The 12,693-nt window shown below is 43.5% G+C and overlaps 1 protein-coding gene across 1 annotated transcript in view; it reads right to left on the bottom strand.

Annotated features, from left to right (window-relative positions):
- Window positions 1-12,693, bottom strand: part of LOC128445802 (dedicator of cytokinesis protein 2) — a 96,752-nt gene that overhangs the window by 58,907 nt on the left and 25,152 nt on the right. The window contains exon 24 of the mRNA XM_053428654.1: window positions 9,642-9,748. Within this exon, the coding sequence (XP_053284629.1) occupies window positions 9,642-9,748 (107 nt within the window). The remainder of the gene's footprint in view (window positions 1-9,641; window positions 9,749-12,693) is intronic.

Below are 12,693 nucleotides of genomic sequence, written 5' to 3'. Positions count from 1 at the left end.
ACCATAAGTGAGGATTGGAACGTAGATTGATTGGTGAACCTTGCTGCTCAGCTCCTTCCTCACCACACCATTCCAGTTCAGCGCCTGCTTTACTGTGGACGCCACACCGACCCGCCTGTTTGTCTCGTGCTTCATTCTCCCCGTGAACAAGAACCAGAGGAACTTAGACTCCTTCACTCAGGGCATCAACCCAACCCCAACCCGGAGAGGTTAATCCACCGTTTTCCATCAGAGAACCATGGCCTCCCTATGGAGGAGCTGACTCTCCTCCCGACTGCATTACAATCAGCTGCAAACTGCTTCAGAGCGCAATGGAGGTCACTGCCTGATAACCCAACAGAGCCCCATCCTCTGCAAAACTCAGGGATGCATTGAAAACCAGACCATGACAATCCGGAACAGAACTGGAATAACACCACGTATGTTAATATTTACTCATTTATCCAGGCAGATCTGGGCATGTTTGTCATGTTCACGGCAATAACAAAGATTTGCCGCAAGGATACTAAGATAGTATTACTCAGATAATCCCTTTTGTTTTTTAGATGCTGAATTACTTATTATACCCCATGCTTCAAACGGTGTGTGAATTATCTTTCTGCTCGTCTTTATGAGTCACCCACTGATTAACACCTCCTGGCCGCTCACTCTTCCAGACAACTATTGAATTGATTGACCAATTATTCTGTTGGTGACATTCGCAGATATGGTTTTTTGATCAATTTAACAGAGGCAGATCGATGCTACATGAATCCCTTGAGGTGAAGCAGCCCACTGCTTTGCCTGATGGTCAGACTTATTCCCAGTGTCCCCTAACAGGACAGTAAAACATGTAGCTCTGGTGAAGATTATACACATCTGATTTTAGCTGTTAAAATTGTTTCGTATTGTTCAGATTATATAATCTGTAAATCTGCATTCATATCACATTAGAATATTATTCCCAATCTTCTCTTACTGCTGCAGTAGTTTGTCATAATATCTACAATGACATCCATCTCAGCTGCTGTATAATGACCTGGAGTCCCACAGGGGATCGTTAAGAGATGTTATTTTGCTGGAACCTGAGAGTCAGGCCAAAGAGCTGTGAGTGGAAAGGCATCTGTTGACAGCAACAAGCTGTTTCGTCAGGATACTCCTGAGCCGAGTGAACTTTAAAGCATCAGAACCAAACAAATGAACGGGCGAGTACAATCATACAATGACCATTGTGTCCTCGTCCTTGTCTGCATTAATTACCCCATGAGACACAAGCATGGATCAGTCTGTAAGAGAGATGGTGGGAGAGAGTGATGCAGAGGCATTTCCAAAAATGATTAAACACTTTCCTCTGTTCAACTCATCCATCCCTGTTTCCTTCCACTGTTTCATCCTGAACCTCCCAAACTAAATCCCTGTAGAGACTGAATGACAACAACCCCCCCCCCCCCCCTCTCATTAACCTTCTGGTACCATCAACTCACAGCTCTACAGTCAGCACAGCTATTTTAAGTTAGCCTCTACAACAACAGTCGAAAATCATCTGTGGCAGTAACTTCTCTGCTGTCAAACACTGCACCGTGTGCTTGACAGCATATATCCGACACACACACACACACACACACACACACACACACACACACACACACACACACACACACACACACACACACACACACACACACACACACACACACACACACACACACACACACACACACACACACGGCCTCTGACCCAATTTCAATTCATAATTCTCTGACAGGTAAAGCGAGCACTGGGTGTTCTCGAGCATGATCTCACTGCGTTAACAGTACGCCGTGACATGAACCCTAATGTGATGTAACCGTAGCTCATGTAATGCAAGTCATCACGGCATAATGAATCAGCACGAGAGGTGAGGAGCGGAGAGGCACCTTCAGACCTGCTTGAGGATACATGGCAGCCGTATGACTGTTACATTTCATATTTATTATCTTACGATTCATGCGTCTGTCTCTTAAAGTGTCTATCAAATTTGAACATGGACACTGACTGGATCAGCAGACTGCACACGTGCACTCTCACGAAACCCCGAGCTGCTGTAAAACTGTCTGCTTTGACATTATCACGGCATCACCAGCTGCTTTGCCTACAACCATCAGTAAATGCTGCTCACTTGTGGTGAATGCAACAACTCAATTACTCTCAGGGTAACCCTCGCACATAAATCACACCCGGCCAGGCACACGTCTCGAGAATCCTCCATCCAATCGCCGTGGGAAGTGCGCAGTGCTGACTTTGGAGTGAATTTGGACACGTGATATGTTTAATATTAATACATTTTGATATAACAGGCTGGGCCTCATCAACCTAAGTGACATTGTCAATCACGACAACAGCACATTCATGACAACGGCAACCACCACTCCTGTTCGTTGTAGCTGAGTGCTGGGTCGAGCTTCACCGAGCAGCTCTCTGTGCAGCGGCGGTGGTCGCGGCTTCAGGGTTCCGCTGGACAGGTCTTTACTTCCTGCTGCTGCAACCAGCATAACCACGAAATAGGCCAAGAAAGCAGCCCATTCTTAACAGGCCCATTTCCAAAAGATTTCCATTATGCTGTTAAAGATATTAACACACAAGTAAACACGTTACATCTTGATTCATAGTCTATGTCTTTGTCTTTTAAAGCTCTCTCGGAAACCACATTCACTCTAACTGGGGCTTAAAGTGACCCGTCCCTAATGCTGATTGGTGGAGAGTGTGCGTACAACCAAGATCACTCTGCGCTGATTAAATCCTGATGATAATAACTGTACGGTACATCACTCATTCATAATGATCGAGCGTCGACATGCGTCTGTTAAGTGATCACAGCAGGAGGATATATAGGCACCGGTGTGAACAAGGTCAATTATACTGTATAAAGTGTTGCAGTAAAATGCCAGCAATTTAAGTAATGAGATTTCTGATGTTTATATGGATTACTGTGATAAATTTAAAAGAACAATTACACTATGGATGGCACAGGCAGCTCCTATGCAGAGATGTACCTTGACGTAACAGTTAATCTTACAAGCGAATTACAGTGAAACACTTGGGGTTTCTTTTAATCCGTTTATTGTGAACTACAAGATGAGTGACGTGACAGCAGCCTTTTCTCCAGCTGTACAGATGGACAAGGGGAGATGGCGGCCCAGCGGAGAAGAGGGTTAGTGGATTGAATCAGGGACTTTGACCAGCTTTGGGAAATGAGTGGGCAAACAAAATGACAGACTCATCCCGCTGTCCCTCTGCCCCTTGCTCTCCCGACCTCTCGCTCTGCCAGCGTGGATGCTCTCAATCTGTCACAGTGATTGCCTGATGGCATTATAATTTGCCTAAATTAAGCCATAATGCGCCTGGTAAATTTAATTTGGTCTCCAAACCAGATTAACCCACGTGACAGGATGCACATGTGTATCTGTGCATGTGCGACAGCTTATGTGTACGCGCGCTGTATGTGTTTGTGTGTGTGTGTTTGTGTGTGTGTGTACGCAGTATGTTTCTTGCCAAGGCCCCTAATCCGGGGAGCGTATGCTGAATAAATCAGGGGCGTTTTTGAGTGAGGGAAGAAAAAAATAAATCCCTTCAAACACTGCCCATGGATGCAACCAGTAACGAGAAAAAACCAATACATAGACAAACAGAAATCACAGTTTTGGATGAACACACACAAACACACGTTTTGTTATTACTTCATGAGACAATGGGACAGGACCTCAATACAGGCACAGCATCCATTTTCCTTACAGGAAGCTAAAAAACAACCGTATATGCAAGTATGTCACAACCTTACATACATTACAGTAGTTAAAGAGATAAACTCTCATCAGTGTTGATTCTTTCAACCAATGAGGTAACAATAGTGTTTGAGTATATAGCTTGAAGTATTGCAAAAATAAAAGTACTGCAAAGTTTGTATATATTCAGTATCTTCAGTAGTAAATGCGTGCCTTTGACTACATTCCCATTAAACAAATGCTGTATTAAGTTACTGTCAATGCAAACCACACATTTTCTATTGGTGTAGCTTCTCATTAAAAACATTCACCTGTCGTCTTTTATTGTGAAGGAGTCGCAGGAAATGCATTGTAAGTCACTGAGTTTAACCCTTATGACTATCAGTAAGTATATGTACAAAACAAGACAACAGCTCCTTTTGCATGTTTTCATAAGTTTGAAATCAGGTAAGAAATTTATAATTATTACATTTGATAAATGGCCGTGGCAAAAAGTAAAGTTTTGCCAAAGTTAATTTAAAAGAACCGAGAGTTATAGCGGACCAGCTGTTCTCTGGAAGCTGGTTCCAGATATGTGGAGCTTAAAAACTGAACGCTGCCTCTCCATGTTTAATTTTGACTCTGGGGACAGAGAGCAGACCTGAGGCGTCTGGATGGTTCAGAGCTCAGCAGCAGATCAGAGATTTGTTTTTTGGCCCTAAACCGTTCAGTGCTTTTAAACCAACAGCAGTATTCGAAAGTCAATTCACCTGGAAGAAGAGACATGTCGAGGATTTGTAAAAGATCTGAGGCCGTGCAATTAGAGACAATTCTGTAAAATTCTGTTGGCAGTAGTATTGAGGCAGCAGCAGGAGGATTTCCGATGTTCTGATGTTTTTTTTTTTTGGTTGATAGGATCAAATTGTGTCGAGTCTCTTCAATTGATTTGAAGACACAGGTATCCTGCAGATGATATGGAGGCAAACTCAGTGCAGGCTCTCAGAGGCCACTGACTTCTGTCAACAACTGAGTTTCAAATTATAAATAAAAAGTCATAAGGAAACTGAAAACTTGTTTCTCACCACCTGTGTTCTAGTTTTTGACAAGTCTATTATATTCTGACCAGCCTGAAGTCAGCTGTCATCTTTGTGGGTGCGATGGCATCATTAACAAAAATAATTTTAGAAAGAGTTTTTGAAACAAGCTCATCGAGCAGTCTTTTACCATTTTGTGATTACCTCTTTCTTCTATATTTGTGTGCACGGAGAAACTCTAAGTAGAAGACAACACAGTGAGCTATAAGAAGAAGCGCTGCAGGCGTAAGGCTCGTGCTGTGTGCAGCATGAAATCAGATCACGTCTGTGCACAATAAACTAGAAAAAAATTAAAAGGTCCAATTAGCTATTAGAAATAAAAATAGTTTGTTTTGTTGTCCCCTGGATTCTCTGAACTGACGCTAAATTGAAGCCAGGACTGAAATCTTGAAGGACCTCTTGTTTCCTGTTGTTTGCTGATTTTCACCAATATATTACCATGTTTTTCTTAGAGAGGAGCAAACCCACTTAAATAAAACAATCATGCATAACGCCTCTGTGGAAAGAGGTCTGTTTATACCTACATGTCCCAATTAGTCAAATAGACAGTTATCTTCATCATTACCGCTGCAAGTCCCTGTGTCAACAAGAAGTGTGTATGTAATTACCTGCCGAGGTAAGTGAATATTGTTATCTCAATAATGTGCCATTCAGATAACAGTGAAACACTGACTTCAGATCAGGTAGTTTTTCAAGTCAATCACTCAATCACTTTTCCCAGCCTCAAGAAAGACCATTCAACGACAAGGCGTCTGACAGTAACTCAATTTAAGACCAACAGTCCCATGAGCATTGGATGAACCTGATCGGCTTTGCTATTTAAATAATGTGAACATAAAATATCAACAGCCCATAAAAGACTTCTGGTTATAGTATTTGAGGAAACATATGTGGAGCAAACGCATTCAGTCATTAGGGAGGAAATAAATCCAAACATTAAAGGTAAAATACAAAGTATGTACATTATAAAAGTGTACGTTAATGATCTAGTTTTGCATAAACGACTTTTTAATCGTTAAATGGAGGACAAATTACATTTTTTTTGTTTGAATACAGTAAGAACAAACCAGTGACCTGTAAAATTGATCAATCTCACATTCTGTCAAACATGAGCTAGCAAGGCATCTACTGTCACACACACACACACACACACACACGCACACACACAATTCCCTTCCATCAGCGGCTTGACATCTGTCCCTGGAGACGCTCAGACAGACAGCTGGGGTTATTAAATGTGTATTGCAGTGCAGTGATTGGACACCGGGGGCCATTACCCATTATAAATACGTAATTCCGCTCTGCTGCAAATCTCAGCCTCCTGGACGAACGGCACCCCAGCATATACGAGCACCTTGATTAGCATCCCAATGCTAAAATGTGTCTCAATTAATCTGACTGTCAGCCCTCATTTGCTGCGGTGGGGAGGGAGATGGAATGGACCGGTGTATAGATGAAGAAATAAATAAGCAGAGATAAATAAATAAGTCCTCCTCTCCAGGTCGGACGGTGGGAGAATGAGAGGAGGAGGAGGGGCTAAATGTCGCCGGTAAACATTATGCAGGTTTGCAGACAGATTTAGAGTGAGCAGGCCTTGAACTTTAATCACTGCTGGACTGTTTGATAGCAAAACAAGGCCCATTCCTCCCTTTCTACCACAAATTCTCATTATTTTCCACTTCCCCTCCGAGCGGTTTTCCCTTCCTTCAGCACCTCCCCATCTACCTCTTCTTTCCTCTCTGTTTTTCTCACATCCGTTGTTCCATCTATCTGTTATCAGTTATCCATCTTTCCAGTCCATTCACCTATCCCTCTTAATTTTTCCGAAAAGCAGTAATCTGTAATATTCAATGCTTTGCCTCACAACATTGTTTATAATTATTTATTTAAATGGAGACAATGCACCAGTGAGTAAGTCCAACATGTGCCAGAATGAGCTGTGCATGTTTTTTATCTGCAGTCCCGCAGGTTGAATACAAAAACAGAGAACCAACATATACACACACACACCTATAAAACACAGAGGTACATGCATAGACTCTTAGCATGAATAATTCATAAATATATAGTTTATGACCAATATGGACACATGGACCAAGGCACATCACACATGGAAGGCACAACAGTACACAGGTGTATCAAGGCAAAGCAGATGAATGATAAAACAAAAAGCCCTGAGACACAACAAGAGAATTAAGAAACGAGTGGTTGTCGTACACTGAGGGATCTTCTCTCTATATCCTGCTCTCTCCTTTTCTACCTGTTGTTTCCCATCAGTCCCTTTCCTCTCAGTTTCATTGCTCTGTTCCCTCCACCCGCTGCTTTCCCCTGGTGACGGAGTAACTCTGAGCGTGTTGTCAGCCAGCCGGAGGGCCAAGCCTGTCGTCTCAGCCCCCGGGGAATCAATCACTGGAGCCAGGATCAATACCATAGGTCCGTATCCTGGGCCGAGTACCGGCTTGTGTTGGAGGCGGGTGACTGATGAGCGAGGCCCCGCTGCCGTACACCGAGGAATAAAACACTACAGCTACTGCACACACCTCTTAAGAATACCCCAGTGCACAAACACTGAAATGCACAGATACACTCACCCCCAGATACGGCAGCATCAGCCACACTCGGAAACATATACATACAAATGTGTTTGCAGGTTGTTTGTGTGAGAATGCATTCATGCACACACTGGGGCATCTCCAGTGTCTATGGCAGAGGCTCACATTCTCTGACAGTCTATTTCCAAGTCCTCAGTTTGTGCTGCAGAAGCTCAATTATGAGCCTCTCTGTATTATAGCCTAGTGCAACATTGGCCCACTCTATCCATCGCCTCTGCTGGGGAAACCAACACTTAACAGCCCACTACAAGCAAATTACACAGAAGTAATAGGTCTCAACAGAAGGGGGGGGGGGGGGGGGGTATGAACTCAGGCTGGTGAGGCGTGTGTCCCCACTGATGTCTGGTGCACTTCAAAGCTACAGTAAAGACTAAATGATGTGTCCCTGGACATATCCGGTGAGCAGGCACAGTCAAGCTGCAGCAGCCTGAACACACTTCTGTCCTATCAGACTCAAACACTGGCAGTTGTCACAGGTATGACTAAACTTATCTTTCTCTATATTCAACCCAAATAACAGAGAGAAGAAGAATCTAGTAATTTTCGGTTTGCAATAAGATATTTTCGCTGAGGGCGCCGAGGGAATGTCAACAGCGCGAGGACAGAAGAGAACCATCAGAAGTCCGATCAAATATCTGTTTGGGTCGATGATGTTTGAGCCTCGAGGCCGCTCGTCTCCAGGAAGTGACCTTTACCACCAGCGGAGCTAAACATTAACAGGAGATACTTGTGCTGATTGTAATAAGAGGGTATCTGAATGAACTGATTGTAATGTCAGAAGAGGCGAAGGAAGCAGCGCAGTAATTGTGTGTTCCAGCGTCAACATCAAATATCAATACGGTTTCCTTTATCCCAGTAGAAAATAACCCACCACATTGTTTTGTTTGTTTGAAGTCTAGCTGAAGAAAGAATTCGTTATTATGTTGGCTTCCTTTTAACTTTAGACATTTTGAAACAAATATAGAATAATACAATAATATGGATTAATATTTCAAATTGATTGTGGTAACCCTTGAGCCATAAAGGTTGTGTTATCCAGTCTATGGTTTTTACCCCTCTCCATTGGTTGGTAGTTTGTTTGTTTGTTGCTAGCAAGATTAAAGTAAGGGTAGGTGTAAAAGGAATACATTATATTTTGGTGCAGGTTTGGATCTGGACATGGTTACAGTTTCTTTAATATTTATTCAATATTGTGAGTTACAGCATTTTTCAGATTTGTCAGTAAATTACTTGATTTTAATTTTCATGGGACTGATAGATATGAGTTTGTGCTGTGTGGTGCAGATCCAAATAAAACTCAGATTCTGGTGAACATAAATGTGGTTTTATGAGGGGACTGTGGCCTTGGCAGAAATATGCTCTCCGCTGAGTCTCATTCTAGTTTGTTTGTTTGTTTGCCAGCAAGATTACAAAAAAAACACAGAAAAAGATTTTCCATGCGACCCAGTAAAGAACGGTACACGAGCCAAGAAAAAAACAATTCAATTTTGGCTCTGAATCAGGACAAATTAATGGATTCTGGATTTCCCCCCCACACTTTCTTTAACATTGTGAGATAGGGTGGTTTGTTTAGGTTAGTTTTTTACATTTTTATATTTTATTTGGCGACAGAACGACTCAGGTCTCATTCAATCCCCTTTATCTCGAATATGTAGGGGACTGTGAGTGTGTGCAGCTTTTGTTGCAGCTTGATTTAATTGAAGGGGACTGTTGGGCCTTAGCGGTATTCGCTCTCTCGTTCTCTTTTTTATTGTGTCACGCTCTAAACTGTATTAAAAAATTTGATTTGATTTGATGTTTCTACATATCAGTGAAATAAATCAGAGGCATAAAGGCATAAACACCAGTTTGCTGCTTAACCATTTGGACGAAGCTTTTACCTAGAGTGCTTTACAGGATTGCCCCACAGGGAACAGAACATTATGTTCTCTGTATTAGCAGCAGCACACTTTTGATCCACTGTGCTTTAGAGCATAATACATGGGTAGTCACAGGAGCAGCTGTCCACCCTGCTCAAATGACTCAGTGTATAACAGACCTTTTAATGTGATCCCAACCTTTAATTGAGATGCAGCTAATGCTCTGTGGGATTTCCCACAGGACGGCTCGGCGGCCGTCTGATGCTGTGCACATCTGAGATTAAGTCTTCACATAAACCATCGCCGCTGCTATGAGTCCAGCGCTGAGGCCTGTAACTAGAGACAAAATGTGCACACCTTGTTTCTGGAAGAGTCGGCTGCTCACGATTTCAGTCATGGAGGCCACCTTCTGCTTCTGCAGTTTCTCGGGGGGGATGCAGGAATAGAAGTCGTGCAGCAGCTGACTGGGGAGAGGAAGCAGAGGGGAGCATGAATTAATGATCAGCGGGACGGTTACAAGGGAGAAGCAACAGGTGTGGTTGGAAAATGAGCGGCCTGATTATTCCGTGAATAGTTTTGATACAGATGATTGCGTGTGTTCTGAAAATCTCCTGCTCTGATTATTGCTGTGGCGCAGTGGAGCAGCGGTTAGCACAAGAATGTTCCTGGTTTGAATCCTGGTTCCTGCTGTGACGACTTTGCACATTCGCCCCTGTGCTTGCGTTGGTTTTCTCACGGTAGTCAGTCTTCCTCCCACAGTAAAAAGGCATGCACATTGGGGTTAAGTTCAATGGAGACTCTTAATTGATTGTAATGAGAATGTGAGAGTGATTGGTGATCTGCCCTCCCCCAATGTCAGCTGGGATTGGCTCCAGCTCCCCCCGGGACCCTCAGAAGGATAATCGGTATAGATTATAGAAGAGTGGAGCGATTACACGGGGAAAGATTCAGGTGAGGTTTGAAAATGAGCATTAAGGATATCAGAGTCAATTGTTTTCTACAGATGATTGCATGTATTTTGAATGAATAATAACTCAGCAGGAGGGTTGTGGGTTCAAGCATGTTCTCCCAGTATCGCCGTGGGTTGTCTCTGGTTTCTTCAGCTTCCACCCACAGCCCAAAGACATGCAGCTTAATCGATACATCTAAATTGCCCCTGGGCGCATTACTGGTTGTTCGTCTCCATTTGTCAGCTCTGGGATACGCTGGCGACCTCTCCAGGGTGCTGCCCCACCTCGTGCCTGATGCAAACTGGGATTGGCTTCAGCCTCCACGGGACCCTCACAGGATAAGTGCTTCAGATAATGGATGGATGGACGATTGTTCCCATAGTAAAATAATTACAGATTGAAATTGCAAACCAATAACTCCAGCTTTAAACATCTCTCTCTTAGATTTATAGACTCTAAACCACTAAAAGCCATGACTGCATCAGAATGCCATGTATAATGCTTTAAATAAATTATCCAAAGCCTAAAGATGCTTAAATGAAGACACAGGTTTGACTCATCCCTTGTGCAGAATTCAATTTCAGAATAAGTAAACAGTTTGGTTCCAAGCACTGACGCCACTTAGAGAGATTGAATATCAGAGCATGATGAAAACAAATCTGTCTCCATTTTCTTTTACTTTGTCTCTGTCTCCTTAAATTATGAATTATACGCTGCGGTAGAACTATTAATTAAAGAACGAAACGCACACACACCCCTTCTCCAAAAACACAACGACGACAATGTTTGTGTGTGACTTTAGGTGTGTGTGAGCTGGCCCGAGAGCAGGTTGTGTCGCAGGTGCTCGGGTGCAGACGATTCGGGCTCTCTAATCATCGGAGCCTGAATCTAATTAAAACCCAAAATGTCAAGCTACACCCGGTGGACACGCAGAGGACTCATGCATGGCTGCTAATGTCTGTGCACGTACCACACGGTGGACCACACTGCAGGGGGGGGGGGGGTTTACATGGTGCAGCAATGTGAGGGTAGAGGAGGAGATAAGACAAAGCCTTGATATCCACCTCCTGCACCGTGTTTGTGACTCACCCAGCTTTCAGAATCTCTGCCCAGGGCTTTTCTGATCAAAAATGCAGTGGAGACCTCACTTTAAAAGTTCAAATCACTCAGCCATTAATTGTGCATGTTACGTGCAGACAGCAAAGGTGAGCGAGTGTTTGAATCAGGGGGGAAATAAATGAGGGGGAGTGAGAATATGCGCGCAGATTTTTAACTCTCTGCCCCTCGTCGCCTTTCTACTTTGCATGTGTGTGTTTGCGCGGGGGGGGGGGGGCAGGTGTTGCAGGTAGAGCCTTTGTGACGCCCTGTTGACACTGAGCCCCTGTGGGGGACTAAACTGGCAGATGTGGATAATCCTCAAATGCACACATGGACACGCAGAATCCCACAAAGGTCACAGAAAGGTGAGAAGAGAAGTTGGTGTTTAAAACTGAATGTGGCAAGTCAAGCAAAATGTCAATTGTTCGTCCTCTTTCTGTAAAGCAATGAGGACAGGCCGAGACATGGGATCCGTGTTTGGTCGTGGGATTGCAAATAAAAGTTCCTGCAATTTCTAGTTCCCAAAAATAACAAATAGACATTTCTACCGACTGGTCAAGTATGAGCACTGAGGACCTTTTCTGAGCAGAGCAGGATAGTGTAAGTGTGATTCCGGGTCACCAAGAGGTTAAATAAGCCATTCAGAGTTACTTTGCTCTTCAGGAGGCTGTGAATCAAGCTAAGAGAGGACCTTCAAATGGGTTTTGTTTGGTGGTTTTGCAGAAATTGCCAATTGTGTGTGTGTGTGTGTGTGGGTGTGTGTGTGTGTGTGTGTGTGTGTGTGTGTGTGTGTGTGCGTGTGTCTCTGCCAGGATGTAGGGAGTGGAGGACAAAAGGTATAAGGGTCATTGAACACGAGCCAAGAGGAAAAGTTAAGCTGAGCAGCCATACATCCTCTCTGCCTGTGTCCCTCAATTACACCAAGGTTAAGTTGCCGGTGTGAATGTGTGTGTGTCTGTGTCTCAATGTCCTTGTAGATTTTAAAACCAATTGTGTTACCAAACCCCTGTGACCGGTTACTACATCTTCTAAGGTCAAGGTTTGGGTAAAGTCCATAACCAAAATGACGGGTGTGAAAGGTCCACGGTCCATCAGAAACTCATTTTATCTGACCAAATAAAGTCATCTAGGGCTGGATCAGTCTAAACCACGATCCTATTCATTTGCAGTGTGACGAAGTGTTTCCCTGGCTCGCAGGACTCTTCATCTCTAAGTACAATATCACCTCTGACCATATAATGTTAAATCTCTAAACACAGACTCTGCCTGTGAATGTACAGAATCTGTAGGAGAGGGACAAGGTTTTGGGTCCGGAAGTCCTGGTTTTCTTTTCTAGTTTGACCAATCACATATGAGCAGGC

The sequence above is a fragment of the Pleuronectes platessa genome, chromosome 8, assembly GCF_947347685.1.
Source record: "Pleuronectes platessa chromosome 8, fPlePla1.1, whole genome shotgun sequence".
Lineage (NCBI taxonomy): Eukaryota > Metazoa > Chordata > Actinopteri > Pleuronectiformes > Pleuronectidae > Pleuronectes > Pleuronectes platessa.
The sequence above is the reverse complement of the archived record's forward strand: the minus strand, read 5'-3'. Positions and strand labels throughout refer to the sequence as shown.